The 27,753-nt window shown below is 44.8% G+C and overlaps 1 protein-coding gene across 3 annotated transcripts in view; it reads left to right on the top strand.

Annotated features, from left to right (window-relative positions):
• ITPR2 (inositol 1,4,5-trisphosphate receptor type 2) overlaps positions 1–27,753 on the top strand; it is a 298,404-nt gene that overhangs the window by 32,643 nt on the left and 238,008 nt on the right. For all 3 annotated transcript variants that reach the window (XM_074165726.1, XM_074165736.1, XM_074165717.1), the window contains exons 2-5: positions 3,020–3,090; positions 18,307–18,422; positions 19,625–19,711; positions 20,395–20,553. In XM_074165726.1, coding sequence (XP_074021827.1) covers positions 3,020–3,090; positions 18,307–18,422; positions 19,625–19,711; positions 20,395–20,553 — 433 coding nt within the window. The remainder of the gene's footprint in view (positions 1–3,019; positions 3,091–18,306; positions 18,423–19,624; positions 19,712–20,394; positions 20,554–27,753) is intronic.

Here is a 27,753-nt window from a genome sequence, read left to right as displayed (position 1 = left end):
AACGGGCACCTCCGCAGTCAACAAGTAGCAGCTGAACTCTTCGACGGACACACTGCTGGAATACAGGATGAATATCATTATATGGAAAATTTGAGGATTAAATTATTGGAAGACTGCTATATTGACAAAGCAATACTTTATTCAGGTTTTTGTCCTGTGTTGTAAGGTAGTTTGTAAGAAACAAAGGTGTTGGAAGCTGAGGTACAGAGCAAGGGCTCAGAAGATGATGTTTCTGGCTTGTCATGCCACTGTCCCACCACATGTCAATTAATCTTCCTGTGCTGTCATTTCGTGCCTATAGGATGGAAGTAGCAGCAGTTTCTTTCTCTTTTGTCCTGTCCGATGTCTTTGGTTTCTAATGACTGCAGAACTCACTTATCATCCTTGTCTTTGTGTCTTTAGAGAATGCTTAAATGAAAGTGATTGATATTAATTGCTTAATGTCTATTTTCGGAGCCTTGGAAGTCTAACGTGTTTGAACACTGCAGCTGTCTCAGACAGCGTGCAGGATCTTGTTTGTTTTTTCTAAGCATCAGCAGCTTGTTTTCTATGTGGCTTTTGTTACAGTGATGTGGCACCATGTTGGGAGTTCTGCATTTCATCCGCAGTCACAGTTGTCACGAGGGTGCAAAAGTTGTCACCAAGGAACACGAGATGTTCCTTGTGAATAACGCTCAGCTTCCAGTGTACTGTCCTCCATCCTGACAGTGTTTAAGGGTCAAACCTTATGGGTTCATTTGGAAACGTTTGAGGGATTTTGTTGAGGGGGGAGTACTTCTTGGAATCACGGAATCGTCAGAGTTGGAAGGGACCTCTAGAGATCATCTAGTCCAACTCCCCTGCCAAAGCAGGGTTGCCCAGAGCACATCACTCAGGACTGCATCCAGGCGGGGCTTGAAGATCTCCAGAGAAGGGGACTCCACCACCTCCCTGGGCAGCCTGTTCCAGGGCTCTGGCACCCTCACCGGAAAGAAGTTTCTTCTCATATTTGAGTGGAACCTCCTATGTTCCAACTTGTGCCCGTTGCCCCTCGTCCTGTCACTGGAAACCACTGAAAAGAGTCCGGCTCCATCCTCCTTCAACCCACCCTTTAGGTACTTGTAACCATAGATAATGTCTCCCCTCAGCCTTCTCTTCTCCAGGCTAAAGAGCCCCAGCTCTTTGAGCCTTTCCTCATAAGGGAGATGCTCCAGTCCCTTAATCATCTTAGTTGCCCTAAGTTGGACTCTCTCCAGCAGTTCCCTGTCTCTCTTGAACTGGGAAGCCCAGAACTGGATGCAGCATTCTGGTTGTGGCCACAACTTTTTAATTTTGGCATTAAAATCCTTTGGCAAAGCTTCTGTTAAGGTAGTCCTTTCAGGTCCCGTTTCTTCTGTGACTCCAGGTTTTAGGTCCTGTTTATAGGAAGCTGTGGCCCATTAGATCATAGACAGAGGGCATCTTGCAGGACTGATTTGTCCTAAGTCCTGCTTTCCAAATCTCACTTTGTTCTTGCTAAGCTTGGCCTAACCTAGACTGTGAAAAACACATCTCTAGAAGGCCATGGCAGGTACCCTGCTTGCTCCTGGAACGGTTACTTGAGCTCTCCTTCCTCACTGAGACCTCACATTTGCATCCAAGTATGTTATGAGATCCAAGCTGCTGACTTCCAAAATTCTTTATCGTTTTTCCTTCTCTCTCTGGGAGCTGCAACCAGAGTGAGCGACTTGTCAGCAGTCACCTTGCTAGAGGTAGAAAGTTCATGGGCGTGCTGGGGGATCGGTCTTGCTACGCTTGGGGCTAGATGCAAAGCCACCAGCAACTGGAGTGAAAACTGAATGCATCCATTGTGTAATTTGGCTGAACCCAGGTTGTGCTTTTTCTGGCATAGAATATGCTGCTAAGACTGTGGTTGTGAAGTGGCAGGGCAGTAGCGTGTCCTTAAACATGATTTTCCTGAATAATTGTTTGCAACGGGCAGATTATTTACGGGATGTTTCCTGAAAGGAAGCTGAATTTATGTTTAGGAAGTTCTGTGATAAGATTAACAATTTATATTTTTGAATTTTATTGTTTATTTAACTTCTAAGATATTGTGAGAAATAAATTTGGTTATTTAGATTTTCTGCTGTGGAATAAATAAATGCTTATTCATTTTAGTGAAGGAAAATGTGGTCCTGTGAGTTTTCATTGGAGCTGAATCTTAATTCCACATACCTCCACAGAGGAAAAATGGTTGGAAATGGAGAAGGGGAGTAGCATAATTTTTAAAGACTAGAATCTAAGGTGCTTTATTGAATTCCAGATTCAAATTCTAGATAAAACAGTGTTATGAAACAGCAGGTCACTGGAGAAACCCACCCTCATGTCCTGGTTGCGTAAGCAGGTCCACGTATACTCTTGTACCCACGTGAAGGCTTCTTGCTGTGCCTTCTCTTAAAAAAGTCCTCAGGGGGGACGCCGGGGTCTGCAAGCATAGGACAAGCTTGGAAGTGTAGGGCCAAGGTAACCTGCAGTGCTTTAAACGTCCTTTCTCATATCGGATACAAGTGTGCCTTCCCCACGTTTTTCTTTGAGGTCTTTTTCCAGGGCTCATTTAAGTGACTCCGTCTCTGTTGATTTTGATGAATTTTTTGATTATGCCCTAGGGTGCTGGCTGTGAAAATCTGACAGCTGAAAAAAAGCAAACTGTTTCTGATTTAGGGTTAGGGGGCTGTAATGACAGAAAACAAGAATTTTACATGTAACATCAATGTACATGGTGTAACAAAAGGGACTTTAACAGGATTTAAATGAAGTGGGATCTGAACATAGGCCATAATTTAGTGCAACAGAAGAAATCCTCTTACTTGAAGGAAAATGTAGAGTTTTCTTTTTTTTTTTTTGGTTTTGCTTACTCACTGAATAATAGTTTCTAAGGTATTTTTTGAATTAAATTGGAGAAATATGTTAGCTTCTGTATCTATGGTGTGGCTCTGCATTTATATACACTGATGTCAAATGCATGTTTTGGTAAGTGTAATGACATTTGTTTTTCTAGGTTAGTGGATGACCGGTGTGTGGTTCAGCCAGAGGCAGGTGACCTTGCTAATCCTCCAAAGAAGTTCAGAGGTCAGTAACTGGGAATAATATTTTTTTGTTTGTTTGTTTGTTTTTTTTTTTTTTTTCAAATGGCTGATTGATGCATGTTCTAACTCTTTGGGCACTTGGCCTTAACAGACATGTAACTTCCCAGATGCCTTCATGGTTTGTAAACATGTTGCCAAAGTTTCAAACTGGGACGTGAATGACAAATTTTGGGGAAACAAGCTTGTGAGGTTCAAAACTACTTGAGCTGCTGGTTTGCTTATTTTTTTAAAAGTTAACACAGTATTTTAAGGACCACCCCCAAATACTTTGTCAGCTTGTTGTTTTGCTTTTGCTTAAAACCGTCTCTGATTTTTCTCAATTTTCTTAGACATGACCTTATAGATTTGGGTAATTCTGCTGTTTTGCTTATTGGAAAAAATAGCAATGCACTGACAACATGCAGTTTCTACTTCTTGAATGTTAGAAAGTACTCCTGTGGTATCGGAAGTTCTGTGTGTTTATATGCAGGGAAGAAAATAAAACCTTTCAGTCTTGTCTGTACTTGATTTAAGCCATTGGCTCTAGCTGTGCCAAAGTAGAGCCTCACTAGCCAGACCTCTTTTGGCTTAAATGGGCTTGGAATCACACCTGTTATGAGATAAAGACAGTCATGGCTTGCCTGGGTTAGAGCAAGGGAAACACGTTTCATGGCTGCTTTCATCTATCTCAAGGGGTTGCACTGACGTTCTTAACCTTATTATTTTATTTTTGGTGTTAGCAAATACATACTGTGGTACGTATGTGCTATTATTGCAAAAAAGTTGGGTTTAAAACATTGAGAGATTGAACTTCTGCTTTCCTAGAGTATTCAAGAATTTTTTCCATTATATATTCAGGAAACATCAGCAGTTGGTTCCAGTTCCGACTGTGAGCATTCAGCACATCAGCAGATTTTGGAAACTGAGAAAGTGAAGATGTATACTTAGAAACTAGTAGTAATAAATTTTGGTCACTTGCGTGATGTCGCGGAATAACTTTATAGCAGAGATGGGGACAGCATCTGGTTTTTGAGCGTGTCTTTCAGGCTGCCTAACTGTCAATTCATCTGCTTGTTGCCTGCAAATACATATTTAATTCACAGCTTCCGGGTTTCCAAAATTTTCAAGTGGGGATTCTTTGCACAGTATTTCTGTCACTTCATCACCCTGATATGTTTCCCAAAGCAGAACATATTCAGGTTTCTAGATGACACAGGGGTCACTGGAAAAGATTTGCATGTAATAGTATAATTGCAGAATATATCCAAATGCCTACAACCAAGGAGCTGAACAGAGATTAAAAAGGCAGTCTTCCATTTTTTCATTGTCTAACATTTGAGGGCTTGATTTTATAACTTCAGTGCAGTTAAAGCTCTTTTACTGCATGCAGTTCTGTGATGTTCTTTCCTATCTTGAAAAGGCAAAGAAGGAGTTGTTGAGTTTAAAAAAAAATAATATATAAATTTCAACGGTATCAAGAAGGTCTGGGCATTTTGATCCAGGGTGCAAGGTCTTTGAACTCTCAGCGCTAATGGCATGCCATCAGTGGTGGCAGTGGTACGTGTGTATGTAGATCAGATGTCAGAAGGGGATGAGACACAGACAAGCTGTACAGCTGTTTTCTGCTGCTGGGGTAATGCAAGGACTGTACTCTTGAGTTACACCCCAGCTTCTGCAGGGGAATGTTTTCTCTTAGTTGTAGACAGTTCTGGCTCTGTTCCCTGTTGCAGCTTCTGTCTGTTGCTTGCGTAACACATCCCTTTCTCTCTAGTTGCCTCTGCTCTCTCTTCCCCACAGCATCTAACCTTTCCTCTAACTCAGATCATCCACTTCTTGGACATCGCCTCTTCTCCCTTTCCCTCCCTGCCCCAAAACTGGTTGCTAGCTTCTTTCATCCTCCTCCTCACTGCTGCCTCTTTGCTCCCTTTGGCTCCAGCAGCCTCTCTTTCTGGTTGGGGTTGCACCCGTATCTGACTTAATTTTGAAGTGGCTTGCTTAGCTATGGCTAGAGCATTGTGGTAGCATGCAAATTTGGATGAAATGCAACACCTGTAGGAGAAGCTAAATTAGTGAAAAAGTGAGTTTTGTCACCTTAACTGGTGCCACCCACCATGCTCTAACATCACGGCTATATTGTTAGGGGCCACATCTCCTTTCTCCTCGTAGAGAGCGAGAAGGTCTCCCCTCAGCATCCTTTTCTCCAGGCTGAACACCCCCAGCCTCTCCTCATAAGGTTTATTCTCCAGACCCCTCACCAGCTTCATTGCCCTTCTCTGGAGGTGTCTGTATTACAAGAGCAACCCAAAGTACACCCCTGCCATGCTTTGCTGAATTTCTTAGCTCAGCTTAAGAGCACTGAGGCAAAAGAGTTGCTAAATGTTGTTTGTATAACCAAGAAATGTAAACAAACCCCATAATTTTCCCCCGAAGAATCTTCTGGGAAATAGCATTCAATTAAAGTGGCAAAGTTCATAAAACAAACAAAACCTGCTTTAAGTAGGTTCTTGACATAAAAAGAAGACTTAGGCATGAATGATTAATTGAATGATTAGGCATAAGCAACTAAAAATAGCATTTAGCAGCAGGAAGAGTAGGGCCTCTTTAATAATAGGAACTGCTGTCTGTATAGTTTATGATGTTTTTGTCACTGATAATCTGAACTGGTGTTGATTTGAGGTTAGAGCACAAGCTGAGAGTCAAAGACGTATGAGAAAGGCATGTTTCTAACAAGATGTTTAGACTCCAAGGACCGACTCTGAAAATTAGCATCAGAGGACTACGTTTGCTCTTTTTTTTGGTAATATTTTATCAACCCTTTCCCCAACAGGAAGGAAAAAAAAAAAAAAAAAGAGGATTGTGTTTTCTAACTACTTGTATCCCTCATGCAGAGTTCGATCAGAGATGAAATTCAGGTACTAAACTGTTGGCCTGAACTGAGCCTACGTAAAGAGGTGTCCCAAAATAGCAGTTTCATTTTCGTTATGAGTTTACTTTCTTGTTTTTGAGTGGGTGGTAGCTATTCTAGCTGTTTCAGAACATCCTACAAAACAGAGTATTGTTAAGCTGAGGAAAGCTGTGGTTGCTTTCATTTTGCCTCCATACAAAGAAGCTGTGGTCCAGATTTCCCCTTCAGCCACGCTGAAATGAACCTGGAGTGGCTCTGTGTTCATCACTGTGAGTATCCAGATTTGCATCAGAGCAAAGGAGGGCAGAATTTGGTCACACATGTGTTTCCTGAAGTCTCTTGAAAAAAAAAAAAAAAGCAGCGATTACCATTTTGCAGTTAAATTTTAGGCACTGATCAAGCCAGGTGCTTCTTGTCCTAATTCTAACTGAAGCTAGTGAGAGCTAACGTGCTTAGTGTTGTGATAGAAATGCTTACCCTGCTGCAGGGCCAGATTCACAGAGATTAGGAAGAACAATGCGTGCCAGAAGTCCTTACCTCTGAAGAAAAGACACATCATGAGCAACAGAACTCTTAAGTTTCCTTAGACTGTGACCTTAAACACACTGCAGCTTGATTCTCTTGTCTCCAGTGGGAAACACTTTCGGCTTCCAAGGTGTAAAATAGCACAGATAAGACCTCCTTCCTGATCAAATTTAGCAACTCTGTAAAGGGAGCGCGCCTTTTTTCTCTTTTAAATGTAAAGTGAGCCAAGTTCTTAAAGGGATTTAAACTTCCTTACGTTTTATACCCTGCATCTGCAATGAAAGTGGTGTTTGAGTTCCTGGATACCCTCCTCTTGCCTTTCTCTCAACTTTTAGTTTAAGCTTTTTCTGACATTGTTCTTTCCTTTTCTCTCTCTTCTATTATGTTCCTCTGTGCTGACTCCTTTTGTCCTCCTACCCTTTCCTCTGCCATTTTCCTGTTTACTTGCCTTCTCCTACATTGTTTTGGCTGGTTCTTGTGTTTTCTTCTTGTTTCTCTCAGTTCCATAATTGCTTTCATTTTCTTCTCAGACTCCGGATCACTTTTCTGTTGTTGTGCTTAGGACTCTTCGTTGCCCCACACCTTGCTTCCTTGCATTCCCCCCTTTCTGTTCTGACTTCAGCTCTTTTTTACCTTTCTGTATTTTTTTTTCAAAACACATAGATTTGTACACACTGTGATTTAATAGCCCTATCACTTCCACTTAAACCAACAGGCTGGCAAATGGGTAAGGAAAGCCAAGTGATAATTTCTCTAGTTCTGCAAATCATGGAAATCTCCTGTGATGGGCAAGAGTTGATTTCTAGCACTTAAAAAAAAGGGGGGGGGAGGAGACAAAGCATCTGACAAATATTGTTCTAGGTCATCTTTATCCAGCATCAAGAAACGTTTAAAAGGCATAATATGAGTTATTTTCCTTTTCAGACTTCCTGAGCGTAGTTGCTTTTTGCTCAGGGGATGTGCTGCGTGTGGTTGTTCCTCCCACTGTTAACCTTTTGAAGACTGGCACTTGGTGCTCCTTGGCAGGCTCAGGCAGATGGTCAGTCCGGTGCTGAGTGCATCCTCTGTGGATCGTCTCCCAGTCTCCCACACTCTGGGGGTTGCTGCTTTCCATCTTTTGATTGGTCTTATTAATAAATGTCTCCTCTTCCCTCCCCCCTCAAGTGATTGATACATGTCTCAGCACCAATAATTTGTTGTATTTTCTCACTTTCTAATAAACCAAGGTGTAGTGCAGGAGGTTAAGCCTGTAGCGTGACCAGGGAGAGCTGCTTTTTTTCCCCATTTTGTAAAGAAAACTTGAAGTGATTTTTATTGTTTTAAAAAAGGGGGGGGGGGGTTATAGGATAAGGAGGGGGGCTGGGGTAGGCAATGTTTCTCATTTCCTCCAATCTTCACTTTGTGCACGAGTAATTGACACTTTGCCAGGAAGTTTTTGTGGGCCTGAGAAAACTGATGAAACTGCAGAAGTTGACTGCATGGAAGTTTAGTAGGTGAAAGTGGCTGATGCTTTGAAGCTATTTGCTTTAAAGCTGCTTGTTTACCTTTGATAGTGCCTGCTTAATTAGCGTCCTTAGGAAGAGAAGCATTTCTGTAAAACTCCGTAAAGTAGTGAGTTGGGAAATAGGACTATCTGAGAATGTCTGGAGAAGTCGGAAGAGATGGTCTGTCTCAGGAGTTGGTTGCTAGACTGGCCTCCAGGAGGGCTGAGCTTTTGATCTAATGTGTGCTGGAAAGTTGCTTTATAATCTTATGCCTCAGTTTCTCTTCTTTCCTGTTTATTTAAACTGCAGCTTCTCTAAGACAGGCACCGCTTTTTTCACCCCCGATGTTTAGAATCACAAAGCTTGAATTTCTGTACTATCCTATTGTTATTCTAATGAAAGTAAGTAGAAAAAAAAAAAATAGAAAAAAATGAGATGACCTATTTTTAACGTACCTGGAATCTTAAAAAAAAAAAAAAGTTTCTCTGGCAACACAGAATATGTATTTTCCTCAATTTATAGACTAAAAATATTCAATTGAAATAATACTGATTTTTAAAAAGTTCTTGGTAGTTCAACTTCTAAAGCACTAGACTGGAAATCGGGAGAGCTGTGTTGTGCAGTATGGCTACAGATGGAGCTGTGTGGTGGCTGAGGTTATTTAGCACCTGCTTGACGTTTCCTTTTCTTTGAGAGCTATCATTAGGAAAAAAATTCCCCACCTTTGGGAGGCAGACCCATGCGGTAGTGACTGTGCATCCATGTACATCTTGCATTTCTCTACAGTATGGTAGCACTGTGCTTTAAGACTCCGCGCGAGGATGGGAAGCGGTGTGTTTACTGAAGTAGCAGGATGTGTGGGGAGTAACTGAGAAATGAAGACTGGTCCTATAAAAAGAAGGTATTGTTACTTCAGAGAAATAAGTGTTTCATTAAGTCTTCTGAGAAGGCACGTTATTATGGATTGTTACAGAAAATAATAGTGGACTTTTGGTTTTATGAGCCAAAAGCCCTATACTCAAAGGAAAATCTCCCACAACATACAGTATGATTTACACCAGAGGGATGGGATGTCATTCAGAGGGACCTGGACAGGGTGGAGAAGTGGGCCCAGGTGAACCTCGTGAGGTTCAACAAAAGCAAGTGCAGGATTCTGCACCTGGGAAGAAACAATCCTCAGTATAAATACAGCCTGGGGGATGAGGTATTAGAAAGCAGCCCTGAGGAAAGGGACTTGGGGGTGCTGATGGACGAGAAGCTGGAGATGAGCAGGCAATGTGCTCTCGCAGCCCAGAAGGCCAGTCACATCCTGGGCTGCATCAAAAGAAGTGTTGCCAGCAGATCCAGAGAGGTGATTCTGCCACTTTACTCTGCTCTGGTGAGACCTCCCCTGGAGTACTGTGTGCAGGTCTGGAGCCCTCAATATAGAAAGGACATGGACCTGATGGAGCGGGTCCAGAGGAGGGCCACCAAAATGATCAGGGGGCTAGAGCACCTCTGCTATGAGGACAGGCTGAGGGAGCTGGGGTTGTTCAGCTTGGAGAAGAGGAGGCTCCGGGGAGACCTCATAGCGGCCTTCCAGTACCTGAGGGGGGCCTACAGGAAGGCTGGGGAGGGTCTGTTTGCAAAGGCCTGCAGTGACAGGACGAGGGGGAATGGTTTTAAGTTGGAGAAGGGGAGATTTAGATTGGATATTAGGAACAAGTTCTTTACCATGAGGGTGGTGGAACACTGGAAGAGGTTGCCCAGGGAGGTGGTTGAGGCCCCTTCCCTGGAGATATTCGAGGTGAAGCTCGACGAGGCCCTGGGCAACCTGGTCTAGTTGGGGGTGTCCCTGCTGACTGCGGGGAAGTCGGACTAGATGACCTTTGGAGGTCCCTTCCAGCCTAGACCAGTCTATGAATCTATGATTTAACAGTACACACCATTTTGTAATGGGGGAGGGTCGGAGGGGTTCAACCTTCTCAGTGTACAGGGTATTGTAAAAGTTACCGGGAGTTATGTACTCTAGGTTGTGTGATATAGTTCTCATTGTAAATAATGTAAATGTTCCTCTAAATGAAAGTAAACACCTTTGCAAGGTGGCTGAGTTCACTTAGATAAAGATTTGGAATGCTTTCTTGTAGGAACAGCAACTCAGGGCTGTGATCAGGGAACAAATTGGTGAGGACTTCGGGTCAGTGCCAGGGAAAGTTCTACCACTGGCGGTGTTTTTGTATGAACAAGCTTTGCTGCTAAGAATAGTAGAGGAAGATCAGCTGCTATGAAGGGAAGAGGCAATGCAATGAAAAGCTTGGTGTAATGATGGCCAATATAGGAGAGGCCACATGGTATATTTGCAGGACTAAAAGCACGGCAGCTTAGTTTGTGTCTTGAGAGCCAGCGCTCTTGCAAAGCACTGGCTCTGGAGACGCAGTCAGTGGCACGGTCTTACTCGAGTGGTTTTGGCAGCGCTAACATCAAATAGCTGTGCTTTGCTGGGCCCAATTATAGTTGAGAGTGCTGCCTGTTGTATTTTGAACAATGTCAGCTCATTTTTACTTAGGAAAGGCAAGACCAGTCTTCACACTAGATTTCCCTTCCCTCTCCTGTTGTATTACAAGAGGTGTTCCTGCTGTAACATGGTTTCAGTAATTCCCCACAGACTGTGAAGAGATGGGTATGTTGGAGGATATGTGGAGAATGTATCTCAGAGGAGCTAAATCTCCTCCTCTTCCTGCCTGTGTGAAAAGGTAATTCCATTGGATTGACAGTGTAGAAAATGAGAATGGGATCTGCTTTGCTATCTAGCATCTTCTACAGAGAGGTTTTGAGTTTAACAGTTGAATTTCCACTCATAAGGAAACGTTTCTCATCACATGTATGATAGACAGGGACTTCCCGTATGTGCTGTTGTGGATTGGAGAGCTGCAACAAGTCCTAGGTAGTTAGCCACCGCAGATGTTAACTTGCTCTGGGAATTAGATAGTGAGTAGGACAGCACCGTAAAATAGAAACTGCTGCAGACCTTACTCAGTGGTTAAAAACCCCGATCATGACTTTGGGATATTCCCTATATATATATATAGTTCCCTATAGCTTCCCCTGCTGATATTTTTGTGATAGTAATGGGTGAGTGACAAGATTACACTGTATTTAAAAATTACATGCAAGATTGGTAAATTCAACAGGGTCACTTACACATTGATCCAAACTGGAATGTGTACTTAGTGTTGATATTGCAGTTGCTATTTCATGTTGCAGTACCTTTGATATCTGAAATGAGTGACTATACAGTGCTGTTGGAGAGGGACTCTCTTCAGAGAAGGCAGCAGGAGAGCTGAGGGTAGAGAGGACTGTTCAAATTATTCACAGAATCACAGAATGATATGGGGTTGGAGGGGACCTCTGGAGACCATCTATTCCAACACGCCTGCCAGAGCAGGTCCACCTAGAGCAAGTTGCATAGGAATATATCCAGGCAGGTTTTGAACGTCTCCAGAGATGGGGACTCCTCCACCTCTCTGGGCAGCCTGTTCCAGCGCTCTGCCACCCTCAAAGTAAAGAAGCTCCTCCTCATGTTTAGGTGGAACTTCTTACATTCAAGTTTGTGCCCGTTACCTCTTGTCCTGTCACTGGGCACCACTGAAAAAAGACCGGCCCCGTCCTCTTGACACCCACCCTTTATTTATAAGCATTGATCAGCTCCCCCCTCAGTCTTCTCTTCTGCAGACTAAAAAGACCCAAGTCCCCCAGCCTTTCCTCATAAGAGAGATGCTTGAGGCCCCTCATCATCTTTGTAGCCCTTTGCTGTACCCTCTCCAGCAGTTCCCTGTCCTTCTTGAACTGGGGAGCCCAGAACTGGACCCAGTGCTCCAGATGAGGCCTTGCCAGGGCAGAGCAGAGGGGGAGGATAACCTCCCTCGACCTGCTGGTCACACTCTTCTTGGTGCACCCCAGGATTCCTTCTTGGCCACGAGGGCACATTGCTGGCTCATGGTCATCCTGTTGTCCACCAGGACTCCCAGGTCTTTCTCCTCAGAGCTGCTCTCCAGCAGATCATCCCCCAACCTGTCCTGGGGCAGGGGGTTATTTCTCCCCAGGTGCAGCACCCTACACTTGCCTTTGTTGAAGTTCATCAGGTTCCTCTCTGCCCAACTCTCCCACCTGTCCATGTTGGCATAGCCTTCTGGTGTGTCAGCCACCCCTCTCAGTTTTGTGTCATCAGCGAACTTGCTGAGGGTACATTCCATCCCTTCATCCAGGTCATTGATGCGTCTATTGAAGAGGACTGGACCCAGTCCTGACCCCTGGGGAACACCACTTGTTACAGACCTCCAACTAGATTCTGTGCCCCTAATCACGACCCTCTGAGCTGTATCTTTCAGCCAGTTTTCAGTCCACCTCACTGTCCATTCATCTAACCCACACTTCCTAAGCTTACCTATGAGGGTGCTGTGGGAGACTGTGTCAAAAGCCTTGCTGAAGCCAAGGTAGACAACATCTACTGCCGTCCCCTTATCTCTCCATCCAGTCATGCTATCAGGTTAGTCAGACATGATTTCCCCTTGGTGAATCCGTGTTGACTACTTCTGATCGCTTTCTTTTGCTCCATATGCTTTGAGATGATGCTCAGAACAAGTCGTTCCATCGTCTTTCCATGGCCTGTAGTTTCCCAGGTCTTCCTTCTTGCGCTTCTTGAAGACTGGAGTGACATTGACTTTCCTCCAGTCCTCGGGCACCTTGCCTGTTCTGCAGGACCTTTAAAGACAATGAAGAGTGGCCCAGCAATGACTTCTGCCAGCTCCCTCAGCACTAGTGGGTGCATCCCATCAGGACCTATGGACTTGCGGATATCCAGTTTACTTAACTGATCTCTAATTTGATCTTCCTCAACAAAGGGGAAGTCTTCCTTTGTCCAGAATTCCTTTGTTACCTACAAAGTCTGGGACTCCTGGGGGCTGGCCTGAGCAGTTAAGACTGAAGCAAAGGCGGTGTTCGGCAACTCCGCCTTCTCTGTATCCTCTGTCACCATGGCGCCTGTCTCATTCAACAGCAGGCCTACATTTTCTCTAGTTCTCCTTTTGCCTCTGATATACTTGAAGAAACCCTTCCTGTTCACCTTGACGTCCCTCGCCAGGTTTAATTCCAAGGAGGCCTTGGCTTTCCTCGTTTCATCCCTGCATACTCTGATAGCATTCTTGTAATCTTCCCAAATGGTCAGTTCCTTCTTCCATGTACTGTAAACTTTCTTCTTTCACTTAGACTTTTTTAGAAGCTCCCTGCTCAACCATGCAGGTCTCCTGCTTCCCTTGCCTGATTTCTTGCTCTTAGGGATGCACCGATCCTGAGCTTGGAGAAAGCGGAATTTGAATATCAACCAACTCTCTTGAGATCCCCTACCTTCCAGAGCCCTAACCCGTGGGATTTCTCCAAGCAGTTTCTAGAAGAGGTCAAAGTTAGCCTTCCTGAAGTCCAAGGTTGCAATCCTACTTGTTGTTTTGCACATACTCCCCATGATCCTGAACTCTGTCTTTTCATGGTCACTGCAGCCAAGACTGCCCCCAACCTTAATGTCCTCCACCAGTCCCTCTTTGTTTGTCAGAACTAGGTCCAGTAGTACATCTCTCCTTGTTGGCTCCTCCACCACCTGACTCAAAAAGCTATCATCAATACACTGGAGGAACCTCCTGGACTGTACATGCCTGGCTATGTAGCCTTCCCGGCAGATATCGACAAGAGTCCCTTGAGAGGCAGCCCTGAAGGGCAAAGGAGTCCAGGAATGCTGGACGTTTTTCAAGGAGGAAGTCTTAAAAGCGCAGGAGCAGGCCGTCCCTGTGTGCTGTAAAGCGAGCCGTCGGGGGAAAAGACCGGCCTGGCTGAACAAAGAGATATGGTCACAACTCAGGGAAAAAAGGAGAGTTTATGGCCTTTGGAAAAAGGGGCAGGCCACTCAGGAGGATTACAAAGGTGTTGCAAGGCTATGTAGGGAAAAGATTAGAAAGGCTAAAGTCCAGCTAGAACTTAACTTGGCCCATATGTTAAAAACAATAAAAAGAATTTCTATAAATATATTAGTAACAAGAGGAGGACTTGGAGAATCTCCATCCTCTATGAGATGTGGGAGGTAACATAGTGACAAAGGATGAGAAGGCTGAAGTACTTAATGCCTTCTTTGCCTCAGTCTTTAGTAGTAGAGTAGGTTGTTCCCTGAGTACCCAGACCCCTGAACTAGGAGACAGGGGCAGGGAGCGGAATGAAGCCCCCATAATCCAAAGGGAGGTGGTGAGGGACCTGCTCCAACACCTAGATATAAATAAGACTATGGCACCGGATGGGATCCACCCAAGGGTACTGAGGGATCTGGCAGAAGGACTCACTGAGCCACTTTCCATCATTTACCAACAGTCCTGGCAAACTGGGGAGGTCCCAGCTGACTGGTGTCTAGCAAATGTGACACCCATCCACAAGAAGTGTCAGAAGGATGATCCGGGGAACTGCAGGCCTGTCAGTCTGACCTGGGTGCCTGGGAAGGTCATGAACAGATCATTCTGAGTGCCATTATGCAGCACATGAAGGACACCCAGGTGATCAGGCCCAGTCAGCACGGGTTCATGAGGGGCAGGTCCTGCTTGACAAACCTGATCTCCTTCTGTGACAAAGTGACCCGCTTGGTGGATGAGGGAAAGGCTGTGGATGTTGTTTACCTGAGCTTTAGCAAGGCCTTTGATACAGTCTCCCACAGCGTCCTCCTGGAGAAACTGGCTGCCCATGGCTTGGATGGGAGCACTCTCCGCTGGGTTAAAAACTGGCTGGAGGCTGGGCCCAGGGAGTGGTGGTGAATGGAGTTAAATCCAGTTGGCGGCCGGTCACGAGTGGTGTCCCCCAGGGCTGGGTGTTGGGGCCAGTTCTCTTTAACATCTTTATCAATGATCTGGACGAGGGGATTGAGTGCACCCTCAGTCAGTTTGCAGATGACACCAAGTTGGGTGGGAGTGTCGACCTGCTGGAGGGTAGAAAGGCTTTGCAGAGGGGTCTGGACAGGCTGGATCAATGGGCCGAGGCCAATGGGATGAGGTTCAACAAGGCCAAGTGCCGGGTCCTGCCCTTGGGTCACACCAACCCCATGCAGCGCTACAGGCTTGGGGCAGAGTGGCTGGAGCTGCCCGGCAGAAAAGGACCTGGGGGTGTTGGTTGACTGTTGGTTGAACATGAGCCAGCAGTGTGCCCAGGTGGCCAAGAAGGCCAACGGCATCCTGGCCTGGATCAGGAACAGCGTGGTGAGTAGGACTCGGGAGGTGATTGTCCCCCTGTACTGGGCACTGGTGAGGCCCCACCTTGAGTGCTGTGTCTGGTTTTGGGCCCCTTCCCACAAAAAAGACATTGAGGGGCTGGAGCGGGTCCGGAGAAGGGCAACGGAGCTGGTGAGGGGTCTGGAGAGTAAGTCTTATGAGGAAAGGCTGAGGGAGCTGGGGGTGTTCAGCCTGGAGAAAAGGAGGCTGAGGGGAGACCTTCTCGCTCTCTCCAACTCCTGAAAGGAGGGTGTAGCCAGGGGGGGTCGGTCTCTTCTCCCAAGTCCCAGGCGATGGGACAAGAGGAAATGGCCTCAAGTTGCGCCAGGGGAGGTTCAGATTGGATCTTAGGAAAAATTTCTTCATGGAAAGGGTTACTAAGCCTTGGAATGGGCTGCCCAGGGAAGTTTTTGAGACACCATCCCTGGAGGTATTTAAAAGACGGGTTGACATAGAGCTTAGTGACATGATTTAGTGATGTGTTTTTTTGGTTTTTTTTACCAGAGTTATGTTGATGGTTGGACTCAATGATCTTAAAGGTCCCTTCCAACCTAGAGAATTCTGTGATTCTATTCTATCAGAGTGATTGAAGTCTGCCATGAGAACCAAGGCCTGTGATTGTGAGGCTACTTTTCAGCTGTCTGTAGAAAGCCTCATCAGCTTCCCCATCCTGATCAGGTGGCCTGTAATGAACGCCCACTACAGTGTCTCTCATATTGGCCTGCCCCTAAATCCTTACCCACAAGCTCTCAACTCTCTCTTCATCTGCCCCAGGGAGAGCTCGGTACATTCCAGTTGCTCTCTCACATAAAGAGCAACTCCACCACCTCGCCTTGCTGGCCTGTCTTTCCTGAAAAGGACATAGCCATCCATGATAGTGTCCCAGTTGCGTGAGCTATCCTACCACGTCTATGTAACTGCAATGAGATCATGGCCCTGTGACCGCACACAGACCTCCATTTCGTCCTGTTTATTCCACATGCTGTGCGCGTTGGTGTGTAAGTGTTTCAGAGAGGGAGTTGAGTGTGTAGTTTTCACCCTTGAGGGGTGATAGGCCTTCTGGCTCTCAAAAATACAAGCCCGCTGCCCCGTAAGCGTTGAGCTACTACACCCAGGCACTTCTCTAGCAAGCCCGGTTACATCCCCCCTCTGTTCTATGTGATGTGTGCTCCATTAATTGTGTTGCGTGTGGTGGTAGATAAGCACTTTGTGTTGCTCACATGGAGCTAGCATGTTTGTTCTCCTCGTTTTCTCTTTCTTTGCTGTATTTTTGTGAGGAGCTCTGTCTATGCCACACTCCATGCAATGTGGCTTTCCAGTGATGTTGCAGGGTCTCTTCTTTGTGGGAAGTGCCTGATGACCAGCAGAGAAGCGACGTTGCTGATTCTGGCCAAACTGGGCTGTCAGCGCCTGCAAGATGGGCTTGTGGGATCAGAAGAGGAACTTTTTCATTCTTAATCCAGCTCTGGGGCAAAACCACTTCTAAGTAGGATACATTGCTGCTACTACCTGACTCTAGCTTATGCCTCAGTTGGGTGGCTGGGAATTGGGTAGGAATAATTGCTTCTCTCCCATCTCTACCTTCCTGAGACCCTTACATGGAGCAAGGAGGAAATTATTCAGCGGTAATTCCCCTCTGGGGGTGTATTAGTCCTCAGAGGGACTTGGCCACCTGTGACAATTAAATATGGGGGACGGACCTTCCTTTGACACCTGTAAATCACAAGCCATGTTGGGGAAGAGTTTCACACTATCATACACATGCAGTCCTGTATGTCTAGTCCTGTAGTCTATGCAGTCCTTACTAGTCTTACAGCAAGACTCTGATTGCTAATTAATAATTTCCTGTCCCTTCATCTTGCCAGTTGATACACATGGGGTGTGAAAGGACAATTACCAGCATTTGCTAAGTAAGACGTCTTTCAAGCTTAGCTTTTAGAGCAACGGATGATTGGGACCATGCAAGACTAGGTATTGTTTAGCACTCTAAAAGCTGTTCGATTTGGATGAATCATGAGCTTCTATTTCCAGTCCATAGGACTGTCACTGGTCCAAAAAAACCCCAAAAAGTTTTGAGTCAGGGAATTTCACAAAATTTAGTTTATTGCCAATTAACATTAACTTTCAGTTATTGATTTGAGTATTGGGAAATAAAGATAAACAATTGAACAAGCACATAGGGAAGCACTCCTCGGCTTCCCTCCGGACATTCTCCCCTTTCCTGGTCCCCAGCCCCCTCGCTGTGTGTAGGGGAGGCGATGGGGGTTAGTGCATTGCGACTCGCTTTCCTTTGCTGCTCCTCCTTTCGTACTCGGTGGCTTCCTCGTTGGCTGCAGTCTCCTCAGGGTGTGCCTCCTCCTTTGTCCTCGTTAGCTCAGCCACCTTGCTCGAGCGATTCCTATTGAGTGGCCTTCCCAGTTTCCTTGCCTGTTTTTCACCTGGCCTGTTGGACGCCGGTGGTTGTTACGTTTGTGTCACTTTGCTGTTTTTACTGTTAGGTAAATTGATTAAAAATTACCTAACGATAAAAAAAAAACCAAAGCTAATCTTAGGAAGGTGCACGTAGACCCAAATACCGTGTTAACCTCCTTCGTGGCTTGCAGCTGAATGCCCGTGCAGTGCTTCATTTCAGTAGTGCCAGAAAGAGCAGTGCAGCCGGATGTATGGTGTACAGAAAACAGGACTGTTTTTTCAAGGTTTCATTTGCCTTACGAACAGGACATCTCTCATGTTGTGCAGCAGCAAAGAGCACTAATAAAGCAGCAGGCAGTTTTGCCTATGGAAGGCTCACAGCCTGGGACTCTAACAGAGGTTGCACAGAGTGGGCACATGTGGGGCATTCAAGGCTTTAGGTTCAACCCAGATGTTCTGCCACCCTGCTTATGGTATCATTGCCATCAAGCTGTTTTTGGTGACTGTGTTTAAACATGGGTATCTAGGCATTTCTGGAAAAAGAAAATGAACCAAAGCATACTTACAAATGAAGGAAGTGTCTTTCAACATTACTTATGAGTATTTCTTTCAATTTTCTACAGACTGCCTTTTCAAGGTGTGTCCTATGAACCGATATTCAGCCCAGAAGCAGTACTGGAAAGCCAAGCAAGCCAAACAAGGAAACCATACAGAAGCAGCACTGCTGAAGAAACTTCAAGTAAGAAACATCTGTATTTGTAATCTTATCTCAATCTGCAGGCTGTAGAATTACAATAGAATGAGAAAGAATAATAACAAGTGCCTTGGGAACCACCGTGATGGGTGTTATTATGCCACTATCACAACTTTATATTCTCCTTAGCTCCCCTACCTCCTGACTGGCATTTATTGCCCCTGCCCTGGTTTTTATCTTACTTTGGCCTGGGGGTTGTGCCTTTGCTATAATCAAAATACTGCTTTCACAAGTTATATAAAGTGAAAACGGAGTTGTTAAAATCAGGAGTGGGCCCTGATTTAAATCATGCTATTATTTTAGAAGTCCTTTCCAGGAGTTAGGCAGAGGGGTGGATAAAGAGGCGTTTTCAATGCTTTAGTCTGGAAATTCCTCAGAATTGCATTTGTCTTTGCTTTTTAGACTAGGTGATTCTTCTCTGAACTGTTGGGCAGGTTCTGTTTTGTATCAAATACAGTGTGGATGCAGCAACTCCTCTGTCTCTGAAAAAAAAGCTGGCCTGATGTCATAATTGAAAGCATAAGACTAAGTGAAAGCAATGCCATGTCAAACCTGGTTGATAGTTTCACGTGCAGTGGAGAGGTTGCCAGTGCTTCCAGTTAAAAACAGCAAGGAAGGCACACGGTGGGGGCCTAGAGCTAGCTACAGAGCAGTTAGAGCTAGGAGCTGAGAATTTGTTCTCTGTGGCTGTGTTTGACCCTGACTGTTGTGCTTACCCTTGATTTTGCAATGTGTGACCTACTAGTTTTATTTTGTTATATCTAAAGTCAACGTATTTTTATCCAATTAAAAACCCCAACAAGTAAAAGGAATGGTGACAGGGAGAAGCTAGTCATAGGCCCTTCTTTTTCCTCCTTCAGGATGAACAAAGCACCTGGAATTACTTCTTGTGGTTGAATTTTTTTTAAAAATAGCATGCATCTCAGGTATGATCTTTAAACTGTGAATGATTGCCTATTCTGGGCAGTAAAACACCAGAATCATTACACAGGGTCTGGGTGATAATAATAGTGTGGAAAATCATGCTGCGGCAGCATTCGGGTGCTAATATTTTCAGTGCAGCAATGCTTGTAGTTTGGAGGAAGCGTTTTAAATGTGGTACCATTTCCTTTTTACACTATTTATTCCAGTAGTTGAATACAGGTACTGATGTTGTAGAATTTAAAGAAATAATCATTCTCTTGCAGCATGCAGCAGAACTGGAACAAAAGCAGAACGAAAGCGAGAACAGAAAGCTGTTGGGCGAAATTGTAAAATACAGCAATGTCATACAGGTAAACCTCTTGAAATACATCTGCCCTCTCTCAGAACTGGAAAGGAAACAGTTGTTTCATTTCAAGGTTTTGGTGAAAATGAAACTAACCGCTGTAATATGGATTGTCAAGGGTCAGGTAAACAGAATTTGGTGAAGTTTATAATACTGTGCTTTTCTGTCAGTTTTAAAGCCTACCAGAAGTGCTGCATATTTGTGTTTAAATAATATGTCAAAATATAAATTTTATGTGTAACGTGTAACTTTTGTTGCTGCAGTTTAGTATCTGAATGTAAATATGTATTTTATTTTCAAGATTTATTTCAAAATCATACTTTATAGGTGCTGTGCAGCACCTTTTAAATCACTGAAGACGTTTGTACTTCATGACATATAAATGAGACAGAAGTTATGCTCTTAGGTGCAGTACAACTTTTCTGTAATGAATGAAATTCCTGAAGGTAACACTATTAATGGACCCTTGCCCTACCTGCTGTAAAATTAATCGTTGACACGTTTCTCTCAATCTGAGATATACCATGTCTTCTTTGGCTGCAGTATAGTTGATAACTCTCTTCTAGTTTTATTTTGTCTCTATGTATGTTATGAAAAATCACTACAGTGTGAAAGGCAGTGTCTTCTCTTTGACTGAAGGGAGGAAAAGCAAAAGTTATACTGTTTTTTAAAATTATCATTTGTTCACAGCTACTGCACATAAAAAGTAACAAGTACCTCACAGTCAATAAGAGATTACCAGCTCTGCTGGAGAAGAATGCTATGCGGGTGTCCCTGGATGCTGCAGGGAATGAGGGATCCTGGTTTTATATCCAGCCGTTCTGGAAACTGAGGAGTGAAGGTGACAATGTAAGTGGAAATACTGAATGCGCAAGAGGGAGAAAGCAGGAAGTTTTCAGAAAACACATGATTTCTTTGCTACTGGCATAAATCATAATGGATTATGTTCAGAAAAAAAAAATTAACAGTCCTCGGGATTATTAGCTTTTATCGGTAACTAAAAAGTGTTACCAAATTATATGGTCTGAAATGTTGATGCATTCACGGAATCGTAGAATGGTCAGAGTTGGAAGGGACCTTAAAGACCATCTAGTTCTAACCCCCCTGCCATGGGCAGGGACACCTCCACTAGAGCAGGTTGCTCAAAGCCCCATCCAGCCTGGCCTTGAACACTTCCAGGGATGGGGCATCCACAACTTCTCTGGGCAAGCTGTTCCAACGTCTCACCACCCTCAGGGTAAACAATTTCTTCCTAATATCTAACTTAAATCCTACCCTCTTTTCTGTTTAAAACCATTACCCCTCATCCTATCACTGCACTCCCTGATAAAAAGTCCCTCCCCGTCTTTCCTGTAATCTCCCTGTAGGTAGTGGAAGGCCTCTGTAGGGTCTCCCTGGAGCCTCCTCTTTTCCAGGCTGAACAACCCCAGCTCTCTCAGCCTGTCTTCGTAGGAGAGATGCTCCAGCCATCTGATCATCTTCATGGCCCTCCTCTGGACTCGCTCCAATAGGTCCATGTCCTTATGATGGGGCCCCCAGAGCTGGACACAGTTCTCCAGGTGGCGTCTCAGGAGAGCAGAGGAGAGGGGCAGAATCACTTTCCTTGACCTGCTGGCCATGCTTCTTTTGATGCAGCCCTGGATACGGTTGGCTTTCTGGCTGTGAGCGCATGTTGCCAGCTCACATTGAGCATCTTGTCTACCAGCACGCCCAAGTCCTTCTCCTCAGGGCTGTTCTCAGTCCATTTTCTGCCCAGCCTGTATTTGTGCTTGGGATTGCCCCAACCCATGTGCAGGACCTCGTGCCCATCTGAGCTTCTGCTGACCTGTGTTGGAACATCTTTGCACCCAACAGGTGGACTTAGCAGATTTACAAAGCTGATAACAAGTTGCAGTTTACGCTAAACTTGTTTATTCTAAAATATTCTGGGCAACAATTTTTTCAAGAGGTCAGCAAACAATGTCTCTAGGAAATGCATCAGGTTTCTTTAAATCTGTATTCTACCACAACATGAGAGTGGAGTCTATGGTTGGAATTGGGTTGGATAGTCTGGGAGGTCTTTCCTGAGTAGGATTCAGTAGGAGTCTTGCATATTGGTAAGAGGAAGAATATTTATGAGAGCGCTTTCTGCAAATCTGAGAGTTGTGCCATGAGATCAAAACTTGGTTCTTCATTCAGTCAGCTATGGCTTGGTTAAGTGCCCACGGTGGAAAATTCAGATCTGCCTCTGGGAAGGCCACATGTTGAACTCGTGTGGTTTCATATTGTAGACCTGGCTGGGAATGTTTGGCCACTCTTCCCTGTGAAGTAATCGATGAAAGAGCCCTCACAGGATTGCAGACAGGAATGCCTGTTTTCTTGTGTATTTTCTCTCATTAACTTTGTGGTTACCCAACTCTTGGGATGCTGTCCAGGATGAGAGTGGTTGCTTGCAGCTCCTTTTGGCTGTTGTGGGGAGGGGAAGGACTGCATTCCCAGCTCCTGGTCAGAAGTCCCTAAAGTCACAGTCTTTCCCTGCTCCATGCGGTGATCAGAGGGGTATGTGAAAAGCTTCCCTTTTCCCCAAGCCTGTTCCAGAGAAAAGCAGCAATCATGAGTAGCCCTCCGGGGCACTACTGCCTGGCTCTTCTGCTGGGGAAGTGTTGTGGATCAAACATTAACCTGGTATTCATAAATGGTTAGAGTTGGAAGAGACTTTAAAAGATCATCGAGTTCCAATCCCCCTGACATGGTCAGAGACACCTCCCACTAGACAAGGTCTTTGGAAAGAAAAAAAAAAAAAAGAGATGATTTCTTGCTTTAAGGTTTTGGCTTAATTTCTTAGAATAGCATCACTTCAGCATCATTTAAATTTCTCATGCCCTCTTGCCTGGCATATAAGTGCATGTCATGCTCTCTGGAGTGAGGACCTGGGGTTCTGACACGCGGAAACAAACCTTACAACTCGCAGAGAGTTATAAAGCAGGTATGTTTATTGCGGCGCCGGGTGCAAGGGGGATCGCTCCTCCAAACTTGCACACCGGTTTGTAAAACAAGCGTCTATTTATGATGAAAAGCATACATATTCATTAATGTGGGCTGGGTTATTATAATTGATTCTAAGAAAAGGCGTTACTATTCTAATTATTTCTAGGAACTCATTATCATAAGTCTCCTCCCCTTGCCGCGTGCGTACTGTCGCCTGGTGGTCGTGGGCCGGGGTCTTCTGGAGGAAGGCTCGCAGTCTTCTTCACCGTGTACTTTTACCTTTGGCTTAGAATGCTGGGCTGGCTGGACCCCAAACCGTGAAACTGGTCCCGACCAGATGGACACTTTACCCAGACAGTTAGGTTCCTCCTTAGCATGCAGGCTGTTCCCGCTATCTTATACACAAGGCCATTTCTTTATCTTGGAATGCTGGGCTCCTGGGCTCCGAGCTCTGTTCTTTGCCAGGCTGTACTAAATCCACACTAACAACCTTTAACCATTCATTCTCTGAATCAAGTCCCCCCTTTTCTTTCACCTTTGTAAATTCTTTTACAATTGCCTATAACACACTTTCCTTCTCCATCTGATTTCTAAAATACTTCCCTGACTCCACTCGTTCACGGAGCTGATGCTTCTTCCATTGAATGTATTCATCTTTGGCCCCCCTGGTACAACACATAAGACATCTAGCTAATGCACACACTAAGATTCCTAACACAAATATTGCTACTAGAAAGATAAACAGTTGTTTAAGCCAAGCCAAGTTAGGTAACCACGAGGTTCCCAGGTACAATTGTTACTGCTAATTAATACAACAAGCTCTTCTTTCAACACTTGTAAATCAAATCTGGGTCCTAAGGGGTAGATATTATCATCGTACTCACAATACCCTTTCAACTCATTTCCCCCTCTTGCCCAAAATTTGGGCCAGGTCCCGTTGGCACTGTTCCAATCACTTGCTGCCACCCCATATAGAGGCAATTTCATTTCTCCTTTGGGTAGGGTAGTACATACCCAACAATCTGACAGATTAGTAGCCCTTACCAATGTTTCCAGATTTCATGAATATGTATTCATATCTCATGTCCCTCCCCCTGAAACACAAAGTCCTGGCATGTTGACGACTATTAATGTCATTAATGTCCATATTTTTGTTGGAGGCGAAGTTTCAGGCGTCTGGCCTGCGTTGATGTCCATGGGGTTCTGGAGCTCTCTTGACTCGAGTCCAATGGATCCAAGCGGCTTGTTCCTTAATCTTTATGGCTGTGTGAGTGGTCAGCAGTACCTGGAAGGGACCTTCCCACTTTGGCTTCAGTGGTGAATCTGTAAAAGACTTGACATATACATAATCCCCAGGTTCGATCTCGTGTACTGGTCCATCCAGCCCACAAGCTCTTGTTCCCAGAACCAGTTTTTCTACCCCTCGGAGTTGTTTTTGTAAATTTATCATGTAATCTGTCAATATTTCATTCCCTAACTCTGTGGATGTCCCATCTTGTACACTATATGGTCTCCTATTGAGTATTTCAAAGGGGCTCAAACCTTCTTTGGTTCTGGGTTTTGTTCTTATCCTGAGAAGGGCTAATGGTAATGACTGAGGCCAGGCCAAGTTAGCTTCCTGGCCTAGCTTTACAATCTGCATTTTGATTAAGTGATTCATCTTTTCTACCTGACCACTCGATCGTGGGTTGTATGGAGTGTGAAGTTGCCAATCTACACCCAATAATCTGCTTACTTTTGAAACAACCTTTGCAGTGAAACGAGATCCTCGGTCCAAGGAAATCACTGCAGGAACCCCAAATCTTGGTATAATTTCTTGCAACAATGCTTTAACGACTTCTCTTGTTTTATTGGTTCGGCAGGGAAATGCCTCTGGCCATCCTGAAAAGGTATGAGTTAATACCAATAGGTATCGAAACCCCCCTTTTCTTGGAAGTTCTGAAAAATCAATTTGCCGGATAATTTCCCTTCCCTATTTGGCCAAACAGGACTCTGGGACCTGTCCTAGGGTTGTTCTGTAAACATACCTCACACTGCTGAGTGACTTGTTTGACAGTGGCATATAGATTTCGAGCACATATTAGCCTACTCAGGTATCTGTAAAGTGCCTCTGTTCCCCAATGGGATTTCTTATGTTCTGCCATGACTACAGCCCATAGTAACAAGAAAGGCACTATTATTTTTCCCTGTGGGGTTCTGGCCCATTTCCCTTCAATTTTCCCATTTAAGTCTTCGATCAATTTGTGATCGTCCCTAGAATATCTAGGTTCGTCGTCAATTTGTATCTTACCATCTGGGACCAAGGATTGTACCTCTGCATTACCCAACTCTGCTGCTCTTTTGGCTTCTCGGTCCGCCAGTGCGTTACCCAGTTCCACAGCGGTGTTCCCTTTTTGGTGAGCTTTGCAGTGCATGATAGTCACTTTGGTAGGCAGTAATACTGCATCTAAGAGCTTGAGAACTTCTTCAGCATGTTTTATGTGTTTCCCTTGTGTAGATAAGAGTCCTTTTTCTCTCTAGACCACCCTGTGAGCATGCACCACCCCAAAAACATATTTAGAGTCTGTCCAGATATTTATCCGTTTTCCTTTGGCTAGTTCCAGCGCTCAGGTTAGTGCTATTATCTCAGCCTTTTGGGCTGATGTATTTGGGGCCAGGGCTTTGGATTCTATTACCTTCTCTGTGGTGGTTACCGCATAGCCAGCTTTGCGTATCCCCTGTTGAATGAAGCTGCTCCCGTCGGTGAACCAGGAATCCTCTGCATCTCCCAATGGTTCTTCTTTCAGGTCTGGTCGACTGGAGTACACAACCTTGATTGTTTCCAAGCAGTCATGGGTCACTGATTCTCCTTCGGTTCCGCTGAGGAAAGAGGCTGGATTGACAATATTAGTTACTGTTATTTCTACATCATCTTGCTCTATCAGGATAGCCTGGTACTTAAGAAATCTCTGAGGTGAAAGCCAATGCCCCCCTTTTCTTCTAGTACTGCTGAGACGATATGTGATACCATAACTGTGATTTTCTGGCCTAGGGTGAACTTATGGGCCTCTTGGATGTTTATTACCACTGCTGCCACTGCTCGGAGACAGCTAGGCCACCCTTTACTTACTCCGTCGAGCTGTTTAGAGAAGTATGCCACCGCCCTTCGATAGGGTCCCAGATTCTGAGCTAGGACTCCTAAGGCCATTCCTTGCTTTTCATAAGAAAACAACCAGAAAGGTTTAGTAGTATCGGGTAATCCCAGGGCAGGTGCTTCCATTAGCCTCTTTTTTAACTGATGGAAAGCTCTGTCTGCTTCCTTATTCCACACAATATTCTTTGAGTTAGATTTTAATAACTCGTATAGCGGCTTTACCAAGAGTCCGTAGTTATATATACAGAGACGACACCATCCTGTCATTCCTAGAAAGGTCCGAAGTTCCTTAGGCATCTGTGGTCGAGGTGTCTGGCAGATGGCCTCTTTCCTCTCCTTCCCTAGTGTCCGTTGGCCTGCGGTTATTTCATATCCCAGATAGGTCACTTGCTGCTGGGCTATCTGTGCCTTCTGTGGAGAAACTTTATAGCCATTAAGTCCAAGGAAATTTAGCAGGCTCACAGTCCATTCTAGGCATGTCTCTCTGGTGTCAGTGGCGAGTAACATATCATCCACATACTGCAATACCACTCCTGTCCCAGGCGGGCGTTTCCACTGTTCTAAATCTTTGGCTAGCTGATTTCCAAAAAGTGTTGGACTATTTTTAAAGCCCTGTGGTAGCATGGTCCACGTAAGCTGTGTTTTCCTTCCAGATTCTGGGTTTTCCCATTCAAATGCAAATAAAAGTTGGCTCTCTGGGCTCAGAGGCAAGCAGAAAAAAACATCCTTTAGGTCCAAGACGGTAAACCATTCCAATTCAGGTACCAATTTAGTTAGGATTCCCCAGGTCCCCATCAATCTCCTTTAAAATGGGCCTGAATTTTTTTTCTTTTCGTCTCTTTGGACACTCATTCTTCCAGTGTCCTTTCTGCTTACACCCTGCACATTGATCTCGTTCTAATGGTTTCCTAAAGTTCTCATTTCTTATTCCACCCCCCCTTTGTAGTGCTGCTACCAGTGCCCGTTTGTCCTTTCTCCTATCCTCTTCTTCTCGGTTGTTAAATACTCTCCATGCCTCATCTAGCAGAGTCTCTAGATTTCTACTTTCAGTTGTTCTTAGCTTTTGCAGCTTCCTCCGGATATCAGTAGCGGACTGCCCTATAAAGAGAGACACTAACTTCTGTATTCCTGTCTCTGATCCAGGGTCCAAGGGGGTGTAGCATCTCATTGCATCTCGTAATTTATCCAAGAACTCCGAGGGAGTCTCCTTCGGCCCTTGTCTTACAGCATATAGCATTGACCAGTTAATGGCTTTCAGGATAGCTTTCTCCATCCCCCTTATAACCCAATCTCTATAACTGTGTAATGCTTCCAAGTGACTGCTCCTATTTGGGTCCCAACGAGGGTCCTGCAAGGGGAAATAGTCTTTAATGTCTCTTCCTGAATCTTTCAGGTGGTCCCTGGCTATATCTTGAGCAGCTTTCAATACCAGTTGTTTCTCAGTTTCTGTAAGGTGATCTAATAATAACTGGATATCACCCCAGTCAGGATTATGCTGCTTTACCAGAAACTGAAAATGTTTAGTGACCCCTACGGGATCATTCCGATAATTCTTCGCCACGTTTTTCCAGGTTTCTAAATCAAATGAGGAAAAAGGGACTTTTATCAATATAGGTCCTTCCGGACCCACAGCTTCCCTTAAGGGTGCCTGAATCAATGCTCACCCTGTTCCCTTTCGGGTACGGGACGATACCGGGCTATCAGGTGGGGTTCCGGAATCAGTTTCTCTATCTCCTTGGGAAACCTTTACCTCCCAATGGTCTCCCATTACCTTAACTGGTGGTAAGTAAGTTTCAAGTAAATCCTCTTCTTCTTTAAAACCCTGAATCTTTTCAGGCTTTGTGCACCTCTGCCCTATGCTACAGGCTGAACAACATATTTTTATATTTGCTTTCATTTCTTTCCTTTTTTCTTTCTCTAAGGCTAATACCATCGGGTCTTGTGGAGGT

The sequence above is a fragment of the Numenius arquata genome, chromosome 2 (assembly GCF_964106895.1).
Source record: "Numenius arquata chromosome 2, bNumArq3.hap1.1, whole genome shotgun sequence".
In the NCBI taxonomy this organism is placed as follows: Eukaryota; Metazoa; Chordata; class Aves; order Charadriiformes; family Scolopacidae; genus Numenius; species Numenius arquata.
Note: the sequence above shows the minus strand (reverse complement) of the source record. Positions and strands in the feature narration are given on the sequence as shown.